Raw genomic sequence first — 24,352 nt, 5'->3', positions numbered from 1 at the left:
GCTTACTATTGCTTTATATTAAATTTTATCTATGTTTACAGCTTTCGAGTGAAACTGCAATATTTAACGATCGGAACTATGGTGCCAAGGCTCTTTTGAAGGTTTTTCAAATTGTATTTCCATTAATAACTATTGAATAATAAGAAAATGCAATCACAATGCATCAAATACAACATGCAACATAGCCTAAGAGAAACGAGCTGACTAAGCACTATTGAAAAGGGGAAGAAGGCATTATAATGAAATTATTAAGTTGTTGTTTCACTTAAACTACACATCTTCGTGGTACGCAAAAGTAACTTCATAATGATCATAACATGCGATGTAAACATACGAAACAGCCAAACAAAAAGATGTATAACCTTCCACACATAGACAGCAAATATCAGTACCTGAAAAATACGGTCGCTGCACAAGAACAAAATTATTTGCAATATACGAGGTGCATTCAAGTTCTAAGGCCTCCGATTTTTTTTTTTAAATTAACTACTCACCCGAAATCGATGAAACTGGCGTTACTTCTCGACGTAATCGCCCTGCAGACGTACACATTTTTCACAACGCTGACGCAATGATTCCATGGCAGCGGCGAAGGCTTCTTTAGGAGTCTGTTTTGCCCACTGGAAAATAGCTGAGGCAATAGCAGCACGGCTGGTGAATGTGCGGCCACGGAGAGTGTCTTTCAGCACTGGCGCTTACCCGTAATTTTTTTGATGGCGGTGAATCTGTGTGCTTCCATTGAGCTGACTGGCGCTTTGCTTCTGGATTGAAAAATTGCATCCACGTCTCATCCATTGTCACAACCGACGAAAAGAAAGTCCCATTCACGCTTTTGTTGCGCGTCAACATTGCTTGGCCATGCCACATGGGCAGCCATGTGGTCGTCCGTCAGCATTCGTGGCACAAACCTAGATGACACTTTTCGCATTTTCAGGTCGTCATGCAGGATTGTGTGCACAGAACCCACATAAATGCCAACTCTGGAGGAGATCTGTTCAACAGTCATTCGGCGATCCCCGAAAACAATTCTCTCCACTTTCTCGATCATGTCGTCAGACTGGCTTGTGCGCGCCCGAGGATGTTTCGGTTTTTTGTCACACGATGTTTGCCTTCATTAAACTGTCGTACCCACGAACGCACTTTCGACACATCCATAACTCCATCACCACATGCCTCCTTCAACTGTCGATGAATTTCAGTTGGTTTCACACCACGCAAATTCAGAAAACGAATGATTGCACGCTATTCAAGTAAGGAAAACGTCGCCATTTTAAGTATTTAAAACAGTTCTCATCTCACCGATAACGGTAAAATTCCATCTGCCGTACGGTGCTGCCATCTCTGGGACGTATTGAAAATGAACGCGGCCTCATTTTAAAACAATGCGCATGTTTCTGTCTCTTTCCAGTCCGGAGAAAGAAAATCGGAGGCCTTAGAACTTGAATGCACCTCGTATGTTAAGAATTCGAATAGAAAATACACATGCCGCTACCGTTGTAAATTAATAGTTCTGCAATATTAAAAAGTGTACTCATGGCTTCCATAAGAGCACTGTTTATAAAACCTACAGGTTAATCTCCAATATTGTCAACGACTAAATTTCGAGTTCTCTACCAGATTTAAGAAGGCCCAATGGAGTCTCATATTAAGTATTTCCACATCTAAATTGTCTGTGTTACTTATGAAATTTAATTTGTGTGCATTACTTATAAAATTCGACTCAGCTCACGTAACAGCACTACTGACAAAACTTACAGATTAAGCATCACTTGACGTCTGTACCACATTTTTCAGGGTACAATGGATTACCAAATTAAATGTTTCCACATCCAACTTGTCTGAAGTTCTTTATTAAAATACACGCAGCTCTCTCAGTGGCACTACTGATGTAACTTCATAGAGTGCGTTTGTCAACTAGTATAGTTTGATCATAATACCAAAGTAAGCAATGTTATATCCACTTCTAAATTCTCTGTATTATTTTTCAAAAACTTATCTTGGTTCAGCCAAATATTGCAGTAACCCCCATGTTAGGGTATTAAATTGACCCTGCAGTAAAAAAGAATTTGTCATCTTCTGCTGGTAGTGCTAACTAATGCTGTCACACAATGACTTGATGAAATATCATACTTAAGAGTAATAAGACAGATTAGCATACATAAGAAATGACAGTCCACTTTCAACTACTCTTCAAAGTCAGCAAAACGTTATAGTGGTTCCACGCTACAGTATTTATCTTACACTACAAAATGATTGTTATCCTCTGATGATAACTAACTTATGCTATCGCACAGTGGAAAGTAGAACGCCAGGAACACAAGACAGTGATATTCGACACAAACAGATAGGTACTGAGATCTGTAATTGTCTTCTAAAACCAGTGCTGTGCCGTGTGCGCCATAAATTGACAGTAATTTCAGGAAAGGAATCTTAAAACCGAACTGTAACACCAGAGGCTAACAGTATCCGTAAATTGACTGTGATGTCAACTAATGAATCTTAAAACTCTACTGTAACACCAGAAGCTAAACGTATATGTGCCATAATATGACAGTGGGTGGTACTGGATCTCAAATAGCATTCTAAAAGCAGAAACTGAGTGTGTATGTACTGTAGCCTAACCATCGGTGTCGCAACTGCATCTTAAAACTGTATTTTAACACAAAAAGCTCACTGTGTGTGCACCATGGCCTCTTTTTGATAATTTGCATCTTATTCCAACAAGGAAAAGGGATTAGTTAGCAAGCTGAGACTTGTCGATGCCAGCAAGTCAAGACTTGTTCCAAAAAGTGAAATGGTTGTTCATCAAATTGAGACTATAGACTAAGCGTATGTACCCATTCAGCACTGTCTCCCTAGTATTATCTGTATGTATCTGCTTCCCTCCCCCTCACTCGATATGTGTATAGTTAGGAGGCTGTGCTAGAATGTGTATGTATGCTTAGCAGTCTCAACTTTCTGACTCAGCATTTTGCTCCTTGGAACAAATCTTTGCTAGCTGACATCAATAAGTCTCAGCTTGCTGACGAATTGCTTTTGTGTGATGGGACATATCACAACTTGTCAGAACAAGTTTACGACACAATACATTGTGAGGACCTCCATTTTTAGTTATTGGCATGTACACTCTGCCATCTCCTGGTGTTAGAATACCAGTTGTCATGCTGTGGTACGTTCACAGTCAGCTTCTGGTGTAAGGCTGAAACACAGTAGCTGGTATCACTGTCAAGTAATGGCACATTAACTGTCAGCTTCTGGCGTTAGAATGCTATTTGAGATTCAGTAGCTGAGATTCATGTTAAGTTGTAGAACATACACAGTGAGCCTCTGCGTTAGAATACTGTTTGAGATACCTAATAGCACAGCCACCACCGTTACATTATGACATATGTACTGTCATCTTCTGGTTTTGCAATACTATTTGAGATCCCTTGTAGCATACACCGTCTGTTACATTATGACACATATACTGTAATCTTCTGCTGTTACAATACAGTATTAATATCCGGAAGCTGACACCGATTATAAGATTACACTGATACACAGTCAGATTTTGGTTTTAGAATTCTACTTCAGTTCTGAGCGCCTACTTGTTTGCGTCAAGTATCACTGCTTTGTCTGCTTAGCACTGCAGCTTCCACAGTGCAATAGGATAAGGTAGCATTATCAGCAGAAGATGACAAATGTTTGGTACTCTAAGATAAAGTTAATACCCTAGTACAAACAATTTAAACAAAGCAATATCATGATGAATAAATACTCATCGACAAATGCACCTTATGCTGGAAGTTATCTCAGTATTCCTAATAAGTGAGCCACATGTACTTTGGTACGCAGAAAAATTTGAAGGTGAAGTACTTAATTTGAGGTCCAATTACGTTTTGAAAAATGTGGTACATATATCACACCTTAGTCGTCGATAAGCACTGCGTAAGTATAAATTGAATCAGTATTGTTAATAAGTAAGCTGTGAGTATTTTGATAAGTAATACAAACAAATTAGATGTGAAAATATTTAATTTTAGAGTCCATTCTACCTTGAAAACTGTGGTACAGGAAGGGAACTTTAGTCGTCAACAAGTGCTCCGAAGCAGTCAAGTTTTGACTGCTGTGCTGTTATGACAGCCACATGTATTTTGGTGAGTAACAAAGACAATTCAGATTTGGAAATATGTAATTTGATGGTCGAATGTGCCTTACAAAGTGTTCCACTGGTATATAACTTCTGTCATCAATAAGTGCTGCTTAACTTTTCTCATTGGTACTATTGTGTGGTATCTACTACACAGAATTTTGATGTCAAAATATTTCATTTGATGGTTCATTGTGTCTTTCAGAGTGTGATACATATTCTTAATTTAAGTTGTCGAGAAGTGCTGTTTAATCTTTAAGTTTAAGCAGTTCTATTACACAAGGTGTGCGTAGTTTTTAAAATATTATAGGACAATCAAGCTACGGTAGGAGTGACATGTGTGTTTCATACTCAAAATCGTTGCGGTTTTTCATAAATTATTTTATTTTCGTGCAAAGATCGAATTTTCGTTCACGATGAGAGATCTGTTATTACGCTTGAATATTACAATAAGATACCAGTAGATATTTTATACTCTAAATTTTACTGATTTGATAAATAATTTCATTTTGGAGCAGAGCTCAGGTTTTCGAGATACTGAATGTTACTGTCTCTCTGTGTGGAAGGCTGTCCAGCTATTGGCCATGTTGTATTTACATCTCATATTATAACAATTATTAAGCTATTTTTCCATATTACAGAAATATCTAAGATTTCGACAAAATGCCTTTTCTCCCATAAATAGTGCTTGGTCAGTTTGTTTGTCTGTGGCTGTTTTGTGTTTTACATCTTGTATTTGATTCGTTATGATTAGATTTTGGTGTTATTTAGATGTTGATTGTAGTTTTAGAGAGCTTTAGCACCATAGTTCCGGTTGGTAAATTTCGAAGCCTTTCTCACAAGTTCATATTTATATATACATAACCTAGTTCAAATGAGAATCTATACTATACAATGAGAATCTATGCTATCTAATCAGTATCATCAATTACATTTTTATAGTCTAGAATATTATGTGTTACCTTCTTCCCCCTAAAATGTCGCTTGGTCAGGTTTGTCTGCTTTAGTCCTAGCCCTGTTTAGCATGTTATTTTAGCAGAGCACTTACGTTCTGTAGAGTTATAGAACAATTTAGATGTGGAGGCACTGTAAGTTGCACCCCTTTGCGTATTTTATGTATGGAAACAACCTTGGGATTCTTGATGTAATCATTGTGTTACTCAAACGTTTTCGCATACATTTTACTCATGGACATACTTACACTTTGAGCATAACACTAATTTACGCAATTTAGGTGAGGCTTACATGTCTTGGTAAATATTATGTTGTTTGGAGACTTTTTAACACGGCAAAAAATTTATGTGATATGTGTGTGTGTTCTGTGTATTTAATTTGAGGGTCCATTGCGCATCACACCAAGTGTAGTACATTAATCGAATTCAGCACACTGATAATTGGGTGGCCAGATGCCCTTCCTGCCGACACCCCATACACCCCCCCCCCCACCCCCCCCACAGGACGGAATTAGTGTAACCCTACTGTCTGCGTAGAGTGTAAGTAATGGAATAGTCTGAGCGTGTTCAGATGTCTGCGAGTCGTGTAACTGAGGTGGAACGTGGGGACCAGCCCGGTATTCACCTAGCGGGATGTGGAAAACCGCCTAAAAACCACATCGAGACTGGCCGGCACACCGACCGACGACGGTAATCTGCCGGGCGGATTCGATCCGGGGGCCGGTGCGCCTACCAAAGTCCAGGAAGCAGCGCATTAGCGTTCTCGGCTAACCGCGGGTCAACTTGCGAGATAGTTCTCCGCTAATAATCCAGGTTTGACACCCCTCTTCCCCTTTTCACTCCTTCTCCTTCGCTGCAACACAAATTTCGATAGCACTACGATTTATAACACGTTTCATCGTTCCGAAGGTTGCAAGAAGGATTCTGAAATTTTTGACGGTTCGGTAGGGTCTTTGAGACAGCTTCGATATCTATCACTGCTACCGGAGAAATCCTGAGATACCTTCCTTAAGCATTTTGTTCCCTCGCAAGTGGAACCCGACGCCAAAACTCAAGTGGTAATGCTCTCTAAAAAGTGGCGCTGACTGTTTAAAAAGGCATCCCCAGTCAGCGACAGAGAAACGGTTTTATGAGACCTACTGGATCACAGTCCGCGCGCACCACTCTTTCCTCGCGGCAGACGTCGTTCCAAGTAAGAAACTTTACGGTCGACAAAAACTTGCGAAACGGGAGAGGACAAAATGGGATTTACGTAGCACAAGAAGTTAAATATTCAGCGCTGAACAGCTGCCAGGCCGCATATGGAGCGGCGCGGACGGGCGATTTGCTCTGTGGCCGCGTGTAAAGAGCGGCCTGTTTACGACCGCAGATAGTGGACGGCGGGCGGGGCGGGTGTTACACATGGATAAAGCACGGTTTTGTTAGCCCTCGGCTGAGCGTGCCAAAGCAGCGAAAGGGAAGCGGCACTGTGACCTCAGTCCTTCCAAGCGGCCAAGACGGATGGTTTTGTTTTCTTCGCGATCTGCGGGACGGGTTACATTGCTAGAAAAGTCGTACACACAAATCACGTTTTCGGTTTCTCATATGCTTTACTATAGTTGCTTACAGCCTATTAATCTGTACTACGGGGTAACTGACACACATAGTAAGTGCACTGTAGAGGGCTTGTCCTAGAGGTTTAATTATCACCTCGAAAAAGTACGTCTTGTGTGCTTTAGCCGTCTGGATTGTTCTGACAGTGCTGAAAAATTTCCTCTGCTGCCCAAAAGGAATCAGTGCACCATATCAATGGGCTGCGCCGTTTTGTTGGCTCCAGTAGTGACGAGCTACGGTACTGTCGGGGGCTGTTTCGTTTTGTATCAGAACTGCAGACACTAATCTAAGCCAGCCGCGGTGGTCTCGCGGTTCTAGGCGCGCAGTCCGGATCCGTGCGACTGCTACGGACGCAGGTTCGAATCCTGCCTCGGGCATGGATGTGTGTGATGTCCTTAGGTTAGTTAGGTTTAAGTAGTTCTAAGTTCTAGGGGACTAATGAACACAGTAGTTTGAGTCCCATAGTGCTCACAGCCATTTGAACCACTAATCTAAGAAAATAAAATAATAACTACCTACTTTATTTCTTGCGGTGATAATTAAAACTCTATGTCTGTCTCCCGTGCATATTGAGGTTGAGGTTGTTGTGGAGGAGGAGACCACACTGCGAGGTCATCGGTCTCATCGGATTAGGGAAGGACGTGGAAGGAACTGGGCCGTGCCCTTTCAAAGGAACCATCCCGGCAATTGCCTGGAGCGATGTAGGGAAATCACGGAAAAACCAAATCAGGATGGCCGGACGCGGGATTGAACCGTCCTCCCGAACGCGAGTCCAGTGTGTTAAACCCCTGCATATCTCAGAATGCTGGCTTAACCAAAGTATTGTCAAGTATGTAAATATTTTCTCGTAGGTTAAACTCTACGTACTAAACATGCAGATATATCATTATTTTACTTTCTGAGTTCTACTTATTCAGAACCGTCGTTTCTATCGACTCTTTGTGGTAGAGTGAGCAGTGTCTCAAAGACTGCTCACAGTAAATGAGTGCTCTGGCACGGTAACATTGAATAATCAGGTCTCATGGCATTTATATAAACTTAACATTTTATTAAAATGAGAGGTGTATTAAGAGATAATAGGTAAGGGGCTAGTACTTTGCTGTATGATTACTAATAGCAACTTTACTACCTATCTAAATATTAAGAAACAACAGATTTTTTAAATGAAACCCATCAATTTTTTCTCTGTACTTCTTTTGGCGTTTATTTGAATGACAAGTAGCCTATAGGGATGTATTAAAAAGTACCAGAACTAACTTATAAATCTAAATGTTTGAGGTACTTAGCCAAGCAAAATGTCAGCTCCTGTTGTAATGTTTGTTAGAATGTAGGAGACACTGTTACATTTCGGTAGCTTTGGTCTCCACTTTGAATCAATGGGTGGTTTAATGTGGAAAAAAATGTGCAGTCACTGCCATGAGTAATATGTTTGCGCTTCTCATTAAAACATTCGAATGCAGTTAAAACGGCGAATCTCTACTGTGAGTTCACTCCTACCACATTTCGGTAACCTTTATGCGTATCATTATCATCAGCCAAATGACACACATCTCACTGCCATAGCTCCACGTTGTTAAAATGCTTTGAAGGCGAGCTATCCGTATCAGAACCACAGGAGACTGAACTCGGTTTATTAAAGGAACGTAAGGCTATTTGTAGTATTCTGTTTGTTATAACGTCTATCCAGTGAAAGGGTTCGACATCACTAGTTCGAAATTCGTCAGTTTTTTCCGAGAGTTAATAGTTAATTTGTTCAATTTTGTTTCGATGTGTCAGTGGAGATAGATCCTTTTGTGTTACTTTTCCTCTAGCTTGAATGGAGTATATTGCAGTGCCATTGACTCCACAGTCTTTTCCCTCTTCACACCCTGAATGACTTTATTTTCATCTGGCATTACTTCGAAAATTTCAATTTATCTATTATTAACTACCCGTGCTTCTCATTAAGTTCTTGCAAATAAATATTCTAATGTTTGTATAATCTCTTCCCCAGAGCTATTTTCAGCTGTTTCTGTTGTCATATTTTCATTGTACTTTTCACATCCACTCAGACAGATTTCGAATAGATTTATGTAGCTGAGCCAATGGCCTTACCGCAGTGGCAACACAGGTTCCAGTCAGATCACCGACGTTAAGCGCTTGGAATGGGTGACCATTCGGTCTGCCGAACGCTGTTGGCAAGCGGGTTGCACTCAACCCTTGTGAGGCCAATTGAGGAGCTATTTGACTGGGAAGTAGCGGCTCCGGTCACGAAACTGGCAACGGTCGGGAGACGGTATACTGACCACATGTCCCTACACAACTGCATCCAGTGACGCTCGTGGGGTGAGGATGACACGGCTGTCTATCGGTACCGTTGGGCCTTCAAGACTTGTTCGGAAGTAATTCTGTTTAGTTGAGCAAGTTATATCATGTTGCCCTTACCATTTACCGCAAATCTATCCTCAATAGTTACTTTGAACAGTTTGAGATTTTCTGTTCATTTGTGTTCTTCATATCTGCTTCGAATGTTCCTCTAAGTGCCTATGTTAAGTAACCTTCTTCTATGTTTAATTTTTATTTTAAGACATTGAAGTTGTCGCTTAATTTGAAGTCATATTGTTGAACAAATCGGCCGGTGTGGCCGATCGGTTCTAGGCGCTACAATCTGGAATCGCGCGACCACTACGGTCGCAGGTTCGAATCCTGCCTCGGGCATGGATGTGTGTGATGTCCTTAGGTTAGTTAGGTTTAAGTAGTTCTAAGTTACAGGGGACTGATGACCTCAGACGTTAAGTCCCATAGTGCTCAGAGCCATTTGAGCCATTTTGTTGAACAAATTGCTATAATTTGTATTTATTATGCGCTGTCGGATGAGTGTGTTTGTTTCAAGCTTTCTGTCTACTTTTCTCTCTGCGTTAAGTCTAAGGCTACTTGAAATTTAAAATAGTTTAAGATCATCTCATGCTATAAGACTTGTTTGCTGTTTGATAAAATATATGCGCTCTGTTAATTTGCTGACGCAACCTATGTTCTCCAGTGGTGAATTACTCTTTAGCTTTTTCCCCAAATTTTAAAGTGAAAATCCCCATTGTTATATTCTAATGGTAATTGCTGTCATTAATATTTTCTGTAACTCTTTGTCGAGGCATTCTACCTCTTCATGATAATGTGCAAACGATGGAGCGTAGACCTGAATGATGGACACCAGTATATAATAAACTATCGTAATGACACTGCCATAACGAATTGTGAGACTCCCTACAGAACCATACAAGACGTTGTACTTGCAGTAAGCTGCGTTCGCCGTTCTGCAAGTTATGTACAACAAATACACAGCCACCATTGTCCAAGAACGTAAGAGTGCGTTATTATTGCCTGAAGAATATTTTCATTTTAGAATTTATAATCTTAATCTCGGCCGTTTTTGTTATAAATCTATATTTTTAAACCGGAGACAGCGGTCATCCGTGCTTCATAATTACCTTCTCTGTGAAAGGGGAACTCTAATCATTAGTACTTCCACACAACTGGAAGTAACTGGAAGTCAACGACCAAAGCTCCGTGCTATTTCCACGCCCTCAGGTTCCATGCATTATAGCCCAGTCTGACACCTATGACTCCTCATGGACTATCGTACTGGCTGCTGAATTCACGCTCTCCTATCCCTGGGATACCCTGTCCTGACTCCACATAGACAGCGAGATGCATCAGCACCTCACTGAGAGGCATCGAACTCATTTGGCTGCAAACGCTGAGTATTGTAGACATTACATGTTCTCAAAATTATGAGTTTGTATCACTTCCCGTCAGCTAAATTCTAAAACTCCTGGGTACATGGCTGTTGTCATGATATTAAACACATGACAAAAAAATGTTTAAGAAAATTTAACAAAAAACTTATAACGTAGCATTTATGTGTGCAAATACTACGATAATAATAAAACTAGAAGTTCAAGTGTAACACAAACTTGATAATAATGTTTCCGGAAATGCCGTTCAGCAGCAGAACGAAAAAGGGGTAGCTAAAATATAACAAGGCATCACACGCTAACGTACCAAATGCAAATATGTGTTCTGTAGAATTCAAGAAGACAGACGACCCCTTTCAGGTCCTTTATTCAGAAACGCTTCTCGACGAAAAATCGTTTTCGGTAACAATGGCAACTCTTACTCAGTGTGCTGAAATCATAATAAGAATTTTTTGTTTCTTTGCTTATTGGAGGACTGTATACAAGAGTGATTGATAGGTTACGAAAGGTGGCATTGTTCGAACCCTGAGTGAGGTTCTGGGACAAAGAAGAAAGGAGGGCAAATGTGGCCAAGCGCTTACGAAAAACGAGGTCCTGGTGACAGAGAATTTTGAAATTACAACCAAGTAAATTATTGTACTGAAAGAAGTGACGAACACGCAGATGTCGTAAGAGAGGCGAACGTTAAATATCGTAGGTATCTTAAGAAATTGAACTGTAGACTTTAAACTACTTTAACATATTTCTAGAAATGGCATCGTATAACACGGTAATATGCTGTTTAATTTATTCATTGGTGTGCAACCGGTTTCGCTCTAGCACCTGTTGTACTTATATCATGGATGCATGAAAGTAAAAAGGTGAAAGCGATTTTTCAAAATTGTAGTAAAAACGCAAGCAATACTTACAGTGTTTGTTAGCAGTAAGAGCAGCATACATACATGAAAGATCACACTTCCTAAACTACGACATTTATAAATGCTGTTTAGTCATGCAGATATAGATGTTTGGAGTGGCAAGTAAAGACGGTCATCCAAGGAAGACAAAAAATAAAACGGCAACGATTCATGAAGAAACGCTAGCGTCAAACATCGTTGATATCTACATACAGTAGACTTACTTTCGTTAGCTGGCGCTGATTTGTCGAAACTGGATTTACTTGTCGGCAAAGAAATATAAAAAATGGTTCAAATGCATCTGAGCACTATGGGACTTAATTTCTGAGGTCATCAGTCCACTAGAACTTAGAACCACTTAAACCTAAGGACATCATACACATCCATGCCCGTGGCAGGATTCTAACCTGCAAGCGTAGCGGTCGCGCGGTTCCAGACTGCAGCGCCTAGAACCGCTCTGCCACTTCGGCCAGCGATCCTTTATGTAGAAAATATTTTCCGTGTGCCAATCACTGTTTTTGTTGATTGAAAGTCACTTATTTCGGTCAGTGTTGTCCACAATTTTTGAAATAGTCTGTTTTTCTTTTCATTTACAGTTAGATTTAAATTTGTTCGTTGAAAATAGAATTTAGTTCTTTAGCATAATGTGGAAAGATTTCCGCATCTTCATGAGGTAGATGTTTGGAGTGCCAAATTATAGACAAGCTTCCAAGAAGCACAAAAAATAAAACATCAGATATTCACGAATAGACGTCAGCGTAAAACGTCGCTAATATCCAAATGCAACATACTTTATTTCAACCATCTGGCGCTCGTTTATCGAAATTGGACATAACTGTCGGAGCGAACTATACGCGATCCTTTTTGAAGAGGACCTGTTTTCCGTGCGTCAGTCACTGTTTTTGTTATTTTAAAGTCACTTGTTATTTTAAAGTCACAGTGTCGTCCAAAATTTTCCATATGTTCTTTTGTTTTTCTATTGAAGTTCAATTTATTTATTCAGAAAAGAGTTTGGCTTTGTGGAGTAATGTGAAAAGGTTTCCATCTCTTCCTTGAGGTAGATGTTCAGAGTGGCAGTTACAGGCAATATCCAAGGAACACAAAAAAATAACACGCCAAATGTCTTATGTAAAATAATAAGACTGTTTTCAGTTTTCTGCATTACACGCTTTTCTTCTCTTAGACGCGTAGCAAATGTCAACGGTCTAGTTTTGTCAGTGTTACAATGTTGGCTGCGCGGGATTAGACGCGTAGCAAATGTCAACTGTCTACTTCTGTCAGTGTTACAATGTTGGCTGCGCGGGATTAGCCGATCGGTCTGGGGCGCTTCACTCATGGGCTGTGCGGCTGGCCCCGGCGGAGGGTCGAGTCGTCCCTCGGGCATGGGTGTGTGTGTTCGTCCTTAGGATAATTTAGGTTAAGTCGTGTGTAAGCTTAGGGACTGATGACCTTAGAAGTTAAGTCCTATAAGATTTCACACACATCTGAACACTTGTTACAATGTTCTTCGTACCGTGTAAGTATTTTTCTGCCGGTTGTCCACAGTAATATTTACCGCAGTCGTTTCGCCGCACTTTATGTGTGCCCGATTGGTGGTACTGGGGTATCGGGTCCGATTCTGTTGTCAGTCCGGAAACAAATTTTTGCTCTTGTTTTACGGAAATATGTGACTAATCTTCTCGGACATTTGCCCGATACCAGATAAGACCGCAAACTATGTTTTCTACTTTTTCGCTTTATTTACTATCGTTATTTCTGTCCTACTTTTAGTTCTTATTTTTCCAGCGTCTACATCCAGGACTCCGTCCCTCTAGCATGGCTATTTGCTTCTACGTATTCGGTTGTATTTACGTGTTCTTGTCAGACAGTGCTAAGCGGATTATTATGTCTGCCATAGCATGAGAACATGAAGTATTGTCGATTATCTCGTCACATGTGGTCGGTTTCCGGAAAACATTAAATGCATTACAGGTTGAAACATCTTAAAAGATTATTCAGTTTTCATTTTTATATTCAGTGGTACGTTTTCTAGTTTTGTACAGTTCATTGCATTTCTGATGAAGTGTGGATGGCTCCCCTTTTGTTCAATTGAACAAAATAGCCATTTATATAGCGCTTACAACACCTTGCCTGATCAATTAGCATTGACTACCTTACAAGAGGATTTTTCCATGTGATCCAGGAAATATTTGCTAATGCTGCCGCCAGACTACAGTCCTAGGCTAATAGCTTATTTTGCTTGAAGTGTTTTTCTTTAAAAGTCAAATAGTAGTAGGATAAGATCACTAGTAAAAAGTTCAATAGTTTCGACAATTCATACTTTACTAATTTTGCTGTATTACAAAATATGTTCCTTAGATTGCTCATTGTTTCATCTACACGGCTAATGACATAAATTTATCCTCTGGTGGGATGATAACTTTTTAATCAGGTCGGTCATTAGAGACCACGCTGCTGTCAGAGAAAGTCTTGAAGAAGTTGATGTATATGAAGCACACACGATCGTCTGCGAGACCCTCAGCATAAGTATCATACAATATTATAAGTCCTAAGAACTAAAAAAATTGTATTTGTGGGGTGCACATCCTCTAGATACTTAATAAACGTGAGCATGGTCCGTAGTAGGCTACAATGCGACGTTTATTTAATCGTGTTATTAGTTAATTTAAACTAAGCGACAGTGTCAAACTCGAAGTGCAGATGTCACAAATGTGCTTGACAATGACGCTTAGCTAATCGTACGATTTAAGTAAACGTCGCATTACAGCCTACTACAGACCATGCTCACGTTTATTAACTGAAAAAAATGAAACCAACACCTGAGTTACGAGGGTAACTTCAGAAGAAATGCACACTATTTTTGTAAAAATATAATTTTCATCCTGCATATGTGAAAGTTTTAGAGTGTGCAGATACATCCTTCCCACCTGTTTTCAAACTTAGTTCAACTTGTTTCCTTGAGTGGCGCCGTCACAGCATGTCTTCAAGATGGCTGCTATACTTGACGTGCTATCATATAATTCCTGTGCTGTGAAAACGAGACAGTGGGAAACATCCACAAGAAGTTGAAAAAGGTGTATGGAGGTGCTACTGTCGAATGCAGTACAGTTAGTCGGTGGACAAACAGGTTACGTGATGGAAGCGGGCACGGCAATATTGAAGATTATCCTCGCAGTGGCAGGCCTCGCAGTGCACACACTCCAGACAATGTGCAGAGAGTTAACGAATTGGTGACTGCTGACAGAGGTATCACAGTGAACGAATTGCCACGCTACGTTGGGATAGGGGAAGGAAGTATTTGCAGAATACTTAAAATGTGTTGGCGTTAAAAAGGGTTTGTGCCACGTTGGTGTCCTGGATGTTGGCAGTGGCTCACAAAGAAACACGAAAAACGGTATGCAGCGAACTTTTGGAACAGTACGAAAAAGGTAGAGATGAATTTCTTGGAAGAATTCTGACAGGTGATGAAACATGACTCCGTCATTTTTCACCAGAGACGAAGAGGCAATCAATGGAGTGACATCATACAAATTCACGCAAGAAAAAAAAAAATTCAAAACCACACCTTCTGCTGGAAAAATTATGGCTACGGTGTTTTTCGATTCCGAAGGACTCTTGCTTGCGGACATGATGCCAAAATGAACCACCATAAATTCTGATGCATATGTGACGACACTGAAGAAACTTAAAAAGCTCGACTGAGTCGTGTTCGACCACATCGGCATAAGCAGGATGTTTTGCTGTTGCACGACAATCCACGGTCACATGTCAGTCAAAAAACCATGGAAGAGATCACAAAACTCGGATGGACAACACTGAAACACCCGCCTCACATTCCTGACCTGGCTCCATATGACTGTCATCTCTTTGGGAAACTGAAAGGTTCTGTTCGTGGAACAAGGTTTGAAGATGATGATTCCCTTGTGCACGCTGCCAAACAGCGGCTCCAACAGGTTGGTCCATAATTTTACCGTGCGGGTATACAGGCACTGGTTCCAAGATGGCGTATGGCAGTTGAAAGGGATGGAAATTATGTGGAGAAATGAAAATATTGTTCCTAAAGGATGTATCTACACACTGTAAAACTTTCAAATATGTAGAATAAAAGGTGGACAAAAAAAAATTTTGTTCATTTCTTTTGGAGTGGCTCTCGTAAATGGACAGATGGATGCCATGATAAATTCTGGAAGGTGATGGGAAGACATTTTACGAAAAGTTAAATAAGCAATCACCAGAATGAATAGCGAGGCTATTATCGCATTCGTCATTAAGAACACCTTATACGCAGCTGAGTGCAACAGTTGACAAAGCATGATCTTGCGTGCCGTACATACTTACAAGAGTGCAGCGACGTTGTCTAACTCGGGCATCTGGGGGTCCCTGTTGGAGAACGCCTCTGGGGCGTGGGTGCGCACCGTGTAGTACAGGTCGACGCCCTCCTTTGCCTTCTCCAGGTCGCCGTCGGCTGTCCGCAGAAACAGTGGCAGCTGTTCCTCTGCAACAACACACGTAATCTCAGTGCCGACACAACTGCACTGTCCACCGTAAAAACTGCCATCTTGGCAGCTAGTTTCTACCTCGTAGTCTCGAGGTTGCAATTACTGCACCAACAGATTCTGAAAACATGTTCGCAAAAAAACAACGTAAAATGATAATCAGCTTATCCCGCCCGTATTACCTCGAAAGACGAGACTGTTTACGATACAAAACGAAATAAAACGTGTGAGACGTTTCCACAATTTTGTCCAAGTTTGTTACTGATTTGATTTTTCCGCTTAATCTGGTATCTGTTTGCTAAAACAGGCCATATATACTGAAGTGCCAAAGAAACTGGTTATCTGCTTATTATCGTGTAGGGCCCCCACGAGCACTCATAAGTGCCGCAACACAACGTGGCATGGACTCGACTAATGTCTGAAGTAGTACTGGAGGGAACTGACGCCATCAGTCCGTAAATCCGTAAGAATACGAGGGGTTGGAGATCTTTTCTGAACAGCACGTTGCGAGGCTTCCCATATATTCTCAATCACGTTATCCATGAGTCTGATGGTTGATAACTGAAGCATAATAATAGGCGAGGAATGTAGGATAATATCAGCAGTAGCAGAAAATGGTATAACGGGAGGAGGGTTCGTTAAGAATAGTAAGGTAGGGCAGAGAGTGTGTTACAGTGAACAGTTTAATGATAAGGTAGTTATTATTACAGTCGGCAGGAAACCAACACCAACAACGATAGTTCAGGTCTACATGGCAGCGTCGAAAGCTGAAGATGAAGACGCAGAGAAATTATATGATGATACTGAATAGGTAATCCAGTACGTAAAGGGAAATAAAAATGTGATAGTAATTTGGATTCCGATTGTAGGGTAAGGAGTAGAAGAAAGGGTTGGGAGAATAGGGGCTTGGGACAACGAATGAGATTGATGAAAAACCTAACTGAGTTCTGAAATAACTTTCAGCTAATAACAACGAATGCCCTGCTCAGGATTTCAGTTAGATTACATCATAGTCAGGTAGAGATTCCGAAATCAGATACTGGATTTTAAGGAATACGCAGGAGGCCCAGATCACAATTTACTAGTGACGAAGATTAGACTGAAGTTTAATGCACAAGGAAGTGCTAAGGAATGAAAAGATACGCTTGATGTTGTTTAAGGCATAGATACTGCGATAAGCAATAACTCAATATGCAGTTTAATTGTAGACAAATGGGCCACTGTAAAAAGCGAAATCACACAAGCTAGGAAGAAAAATATAGGAGCAAGGAAGGTAACTGAGAGGAAATCTTGGGTTACAGAAGAAATACTTTAGTCGATCAATGAAAGAATGAAGTACAAAAAGGTTCAGAGAAACTCGGCGACACAGAAATACAGACCGCTTAGAAATGAAATAAAGAAATTGCAGGGAAACTAAGACGAAACGGGTGCATGAAGAATATGAAGTACTCGAAAAAGGGATCTGTCGGGGAGACGGACTCAGCTTGAAGAAAAGTCAAAACAACCTTCGGTGAAATTAATAATGATGGTGGTAAAATTAAGAGTGCAATGGGAATTCCGGAGTTAAATGCAGAGGAGAGAGCTGATAGGTGGAAAAAGCACATTGGAGGCCTCTATGTGTGTGTGGGGGGTGGGGGGAGGGGGGGTGGGGGGGGGGTACGGGTGAGGGGGGAAGGAGGGGATGAATAGTCTGATAATATGATAGAAGAAGAAACGTGAGTCGATAGTGAAGAGATTGGGGATTCAGTATTAGAATCAGAATTTAGAAGAACTTTTTAAGACTAAAGATCAAATAAAATGGAAGGGATTGATAACATTCCATCAGAATTTCTAAGACCGTTGGGGAATGTGGCAACAAAAGACTGTCCACGTTGGTGTGTGCAATGCATCGAAGTTGCTGACAAGAATAATATACAGAAGAGTAGAAAAGGAAATTGAGAATCTGTTAGATGATCAGCTTGGCTTTAGAAAAGGTAAAGACATCAGAGAGGTAGTTTGACGTTGTGGTTGATAATGAAAGCAAGACTAAAGAAAAATCAAGACACGTTAATACTTCTTCTCTAACTGGGAAAAGTATTCAATATTGTAAAATGGTGGTTCTGTTAAAAAAGGGGTAAGCTTTAGGGAAAGACGGATAATATTCAATATGTATAAGAGCAAAGAGTGGAAGACCAAGCACGAACTGCTCAGATTGAAAAGGTATAAGCCAGGGATCTAATCTCTCGTCCCTACTGTTCAATCTAGACATCAAAGAAGCAATGACGGAAATAAAAGAAAGGTTCAAGAGTGAAATTAAAATTCAAGATGAAATTATGCGAATGGGAAGATTGGCTGATGAAATTGCTGTTCTCAGTGAAAGTGAAGAAGAATTACATGATCTGCTGAATGGAATGAACAGCCCAATGAGTACAGAATATAGATAGAAAGTAAACAGAAAATAGATGAAAATAATGAGAAGTAGCAGAAATGAGAACAGTGAGAAACTTGTATCAGGACTGATCGTTACGAGGCAGATGAAGTTATGGGATGCTGCTACCTTGGCAGCAAAATAACCTATGGTGGACCGAGCAAAGAGGACATAAAAAGCAGACTAGCACTGACAAAGACGGTATTCCTGGCCGAGAGATGTCTGTTAGTATCAACCATAGGCCTTAATTTAGGGAATAAATATTTGAGAATGCACGTTTGTAGTGCGGCATTGTAAGGCAATTAAAGATGTACTGGGAGGGGGGGAATCGGAACAGAAGAGAATCGAGGCATTTGAGATGTGGTGCTCCAGGAGAACGTTGAGAATTAAGTTACTGATACGTAAGCAGTGAGGAGATTCTCTGTAGAACCGGCTAGGAAAGGAATATATGGAAAACACTGACAAGAGCAAGGGTTAGGATCGTAGGACATCTGTTAAGATGGATTAGAGGGAGCTGTAGAGACTAAAAACTGTAGAAAGAAATTGGAATAGATTCTGCAAATAATAGAATATGTAGGTCGCAACAAGTGCTAATCAGAGATGAAGAGGTTGGCGCAGGAGAAGAATCCGAGGCGGGCCCCATCAAACCAATCTCAAGATTGATGACTCACAAAAATACTGTAGGCGGACTCAGGCAGTTACACTTTCATTGTCAAACCCCCATCTGCTGATGTGGACTACGAATATGCTGTGGTTCTACTCTAATAAGCTTCTCGTATTTTATGATGATTCAGTGCAGTTCAGTTTTCAACATCCGTTTCTTGAATATTCTGTTTCCATTCATTTAATACAATTCAATATGTGATGTAACTATATCCATCTTAGTGCCCTTTAGCGAATCGGCGTTTGCTCTTGTGTAACGAAGCAGCATAAACTATGCACTGCAGTTTTGTGTTCCATTTGACGAGTTACCTACTGTGAATAGTTGGTCTTTTCTCCGCAACTTTTTACATGCCGTACGTGTTGTATGTAGTTAGTACAGCTTACAAACAATGCCATCTTCCGTCTATTATACAGCCGAAGATGATTCCCTGATCGGTCGAAATCCATTATGTTTTTATAACTCTGCGATCAAGAGAAATAACTTATACATTGGTAATTTACCTGAAGTTCAAAATGATTTAGTATCCATCAGCATAACCATCTGTTACCGATACCGAAAGTAAACGAAAGAAAACGTGAGATGAGTGGGAAAAAAGAAGTGTGAGGGGATAATTCACAGTATATTAGGCCACTCACTGTTGTTCAGTTCTTTCGTTCATACACTGATCTGTGTTGAAACCGTAAAAAATGGAAAGAAAAACTTTCTGATGAAGCCGAATATAAAACTTTCAAATAACATGGTAAGTCGATTTGTTGTTGCTTTTGTTGTTGTCTTCAGTCCTGAGACTGGTTAGATGCAGCTCTCCATGCTACTCTATCCTGTGCAAGCTTCTTCATCTCCCAGTATTTGCTGCAACCAACATCCTTCTCAATCTGCTTAGTGTATTCATCTCTTGGGCTCCATCTACGATTTTTACCCTCCACGTTGCCCTCCAATGCTAAATTTGTGATCCCTTGATGCTTCAGAACATGTCCTACCAACCGGTCCCTTCTTCTTGTCAAGTTGTGCCACAAACTCCTCTTCTCCCTAATTCTATTCAATAGCTCATTAGTTATGTGATCTACCCATCTAATCTTCAGCAGTCTTCTGTAGCACCATATTTCGAAAGCTTCTATTCTCTTCTTGTCCAAATTATTTATCGTTCATGTTTCGCTTCCATACATGGCTACACTCCATACAAATACTTTCAATCAAAAATCCATACAAATACTTTCAAAAACGAATTCCTGACACTTTATACTCGACGTTAACAAATTTCTCTTCTTCAGAAACGCTTTTCTTGCCATTGCCAGTCTACATTTTATGTCTTCTCTACTTCGACCATCATCAGTTATTCTGCTCCCCAAATAGCTTACTACTTTAAGTGTCTCATTTCTTAATTGAATTCCCTCCGCATCACCCGACTTAATTCGACTATATCCCATTATACTAGTTTTGCTTTTGATCATGTTCATCTAATATGCTCCTTTCAAGACACTGTCCAATCCGATCAACTGCTCTTCCAAGTCCTTTGCCGTGTCTGACAGAATTACAATGTCATCGGCGAACCTCAAAGTTTTTATATCTTCTCCTTGGATTTTAATACCTAGTCCGAATTTTTCTTTTGTTTCCTTCACTGCTTGCTCAATATACAGATTGAATAGCATCGAGGAGGGGCTACAACCCTGTCTCACTCCCTTCCCAACCACTGCTTCCCTTTCATGTACCTCGACTTTTATAACTGCCACTTGGTACCTGTACAAATTATAAATAGCCTTTCGCTCCCTGTATTTTATCCCTGCCCCCTTCAGAATTTGAAAGAGTGTATTCCAGTCAACACTGTCAAAAGCTTTCTCTAAGTCTACAAATGCTAGAAACGTAGGTTTGCCTTTCCTTAATCTAGCTTCTAAGATAAGTCGGAACGTCAGTATTGCCTCATGTGTTCCAACATTTATACGGAATCCAAACTGATCTTCCAGAGATCGTCTTCTACCAGTTTTTCCATTCGTCTGTAAAGAATTCGCGTTAGTGTTTTGCAGCTGGGACTTATTAAACTGATAGTTCGGTAATTTTCACACCCGTCAACACCTGCTGTCTTTGGGATTGGAATTATTATATTCTTCCTGAAGTCTGAGGGTATTTCACCTGTCTCACACATTTTGTTCACCAGATGGTAGAGTTTTGTCAGGACTGGCTCTCCCAGGTACGTCCGTAGTTCTAATGGAATGTTGTCTATTCCTGGGGCCTTGTTTCGACTCAGGTCTTTCAGTGCTCTGTCAAACTCTTCACGCAGTATCGTATCTCCTATTTCATCTTCATCTACATCCCCTTCCATTTCCATAATATTGTCCTCAAGTACATGGAACTTGTATAGAACCTGTGTATACCCCTTCCACCTTTCTGCTTTCCCTTCTTTGCTTAGGACTGAGTTTCCATCCGAGCTCTTAATTTTCATACAAGTGGTTCTCTATTCATACGTGTGGTTCTCTTTCCTCCAAAGGTATCTTTAGTTTTCCTGTAAGCAGTACCTTATCTTACCCCTAGTGAGATATGCCTCTACAGCCTTACATTTGTCCTCTAGCCATCCCTGCTTAGCCATTTTGCACTTTCTGTCGTACTCATTTTTGAGACGTTTGTATTCCTTTTTTCCTGCTTCATTTACTGCGTTTTTATACTTTCTCCTTTCATCAATTAAATTCAATATTTCTTCTGTTACCCAAGAATTTCTACTAGCCCTAGTCTTTTTACCTACTTGATCCTCTGCTGCCTTCACTACTTCATCCCTCAGAGCTACCCGTTCATCTTCTACTGTATTTCTTTCCCCCATTCCTGTCAATTGTTCCCTTATGCTCTCCCGGGAACTCTGTACAACCTCTGGTTTAGTCAGTTTATCCAGGTCTCATCTCCTTAAATTCCCACCTTTTTCCAGTTTCTTCAGTTTTAAACTACGGTTCATAACCAATAGATTGTGGTCAGAGTCCACATCATCCCCTGGAAATGTCTTACAAATTAAAACCTGGTTCCTAATTCTTTTAGTGTTAGGCGTCATTTTGGTTCGATATGAGTACCATTTGTGTGGGGTAAGTATTTCATCGATAATCAGTTTCTTCCTACAGTCGATTCAGCAAATTGGCGTAACTTGTGCATTGGCAGCGTGGATTCGACTTTTCACATCGACTAAATTGTTTGATAGAAGAGGAACAGAAAAACGATCTTTAATGGAACCTCACGGAAAGAAATAAAGTGACGTCAAGTCTGGGGAGCGAGTTGACCATGCAGTTGGTCCTTCATGGCCAATCTACCGACATAGGGAACGATTGTCGTGGAAACTTTGAACTTCCCTGAGGAAATGAGATGGTGCACTGTCTTGCTCGTATTAAACCATCTCTTTATCGACCTCTGAAATTAAAAAGTTTTCGACCATATCCAAATACACAACACTTGAATCATCAACACGCAGGCGACCTGCTGATTTATCATCTCACAGCGATCAACCCTTCTCACCAAATTTCTTGTGCCAAAACTAAACTGTTGCCTGCTTGGACGTTCATCAGCGTATTCGGGGTGAAATTTAGGCGGAACAGTTGCTGCAGAGTTTGTTTCATGAAACCAAAACACAGCGAGCACGCTCCCTACTAGTGAAACAAACCATCTTAATTGTGTACTACGTTAGGGCTCCTGGTGGAGGAATGGAGGAGTGAATCAAACTTGAGGTTGTTTGCTACAGAATGACGCACCTATTGATTCTGTAAGTTATCTCAACAAATTTTTGTGTCACTCCATAGTTGTGAGGTACTTTTTGTTTCACAGCGTAATTTGTGACAAAGGAAAAATGACCAAATCATGACACAGAAAAATAAATGAGGGGGAGTAAGGGAAGCCGACATCCGTGAACGCCAACCCTAATGCTAACTGCACGCATTCTGCCACCGATATTTCTTGGAACTGTTCGTGACTACTGTAGCGAAAATATTTCAGTTTTGTCATCCGAATCGTCGCCAAGTTCTGTAATCGCCTGTACCGCTTCTCCCGTGGTCAAGCCTACGTTGTCTGACATCGACTGTACACTCATCTTCCATAGTCTCATCGAACTAGATGGCGCAGTGGTTAGCACATTGGACTCTCATTCCTTTGGACATGGGTTCAAATCCCCGTTCAGCCATCCAGGTTAGGGGTTTATGTGATTTCCCTAAATCAGTCTAGAAAAACGGCTAGAACTTTCTTTGCGAAGGGCACGTCCAACTGGCTTCGTACAAACCTGACTGGAAGTCCAAAGATATCATCATTTCTCTTAAAACAAGTAAACCTCCACCCTTTTGCTACCGTCCCACCATCCTTACCACACTGTACAGCATGGTCATCGAATCCACACTCCCTGAAGATATTAGAGCACATAAACGTTACTGAAACCAGTGTAGGCTATACCCCTACCTGTTTTCCAATGATCAACTCTCGTATTTCGACCATATTCTATACAAAAATCCTCAGTAACCAGAAGTCTACCAGGTTTGTAACTCTTGAACTCAACAATCGCTACGACCGAGTACCAAATCTTAGACTTTGAAACTCCAAGACTGAATAGTGACATTTAACTGTGTTTGACATACTGTATCTTTCCTATTAAATCTTCCATTCCTTTTCACCATTCAAAACTCCAATTCCTAGCCTACATTATCTGTCACAATGAAGACATTTTCAACTCTCGACTCCTACACTAATAGTACGCTTAAACAACAATGACACACCTTAATCCTCTACCCTATGCTGCATAAATCAGACTAGCTTTTCCAAATTCAGCTCCATTTCGATCAGTTCAAGTGCTTCTACAAGCTATATTTACAGTACATAGGTACTAATACAGTGGTGGGCTGTTGGATTTGTTAACGGTGGCTCGGACAACGTGCAAATATCATGGAGATGCTGTGGAAATTCAAATCGCTATTCCAGGAGAAAAGGCTAAGTCCTTTTCGAGGAACACCGTTAAGAAAATTTCGGCTTGCAGAACGGATTTACTGCCGCTACCGTATATTTCCCGTAAAGACCACGAAGCTAAGAGAAATTAGGTCTCGCACAGAGGTGTGTGGATATTTTTTCCCCCGCTCTAATTGCCACTGGAATAAGAAAAGGAATGACTAGTAGTGGGTACAGGGTATCCTCCGCCACGCACCGTAAGGTGACTTGCGGAATATGTATGTAGATATAGATTATGAGAACAACCACAAAAACTAACAAATTTACGACTTCTATGTGCCATTTTCGATAGTCGTGTAGAATTAATTAAAATAACTTAGACAACTTACATAGAAACATCAATAAGGAAAAGAAAGCACACAACTGTAGATTGCATACTTCTGTTGTTATCTAGATTTTTACACTTCAGCGTATTCCGTACATTTCACTTGCTCTAGTCCAACCACTCATCATTCCACCTCTAGTTCCAGTTCTGACATGATTCCCCAATCGCGACCAACTTTTCATCAACCTAACACTATATCCAATCC

The 24,352-nt window shown here is 40.6% G+C and overlaps 1 protein-coding gene across 1 annotated transcript in view; it reads right to left on the bottom strand.

Annotated features, from left to right (window-relative positions):
- The window catches only part of LOC126272541 (alpha-tocopherol transfer protein-like), an 87,290-nt gene that overhangs the window by 46,221 nt on the left and 16,717 nt on the right, over window positions 1–24,352 (bottom strand). The window contains exon 3 of the mRNA XM_049975458.1: window positions 15,644–15,800. Coding sequence (XP_049831415.1) covers window positions 15,644–15,800 — 157 coding nt within the window. The remainder of the gene's footprint in view (window positions 1–15,643; window positions 15,801–24,352) is intronic.

This window comes from Schistocerca gregaria, chromosome 5, assembly GCF_023897955.1.
Source record: "Schistocerca gregaria isolate iqSchGreg1 chromosome 5, iqSchGreg1.2, whole genome shotgun sequence".
NCBI lineage: Eukaryota > Metazoa > Arthropoda > Insecta > Orthoptera > Acrididae > Schistocerca > Schistocerca gregaria.
The sequence above is the reverse complement of the archived record's forward strand: the minus strand, read 5'-3'. Positions and strand labels throughout refer to the sequence as shown.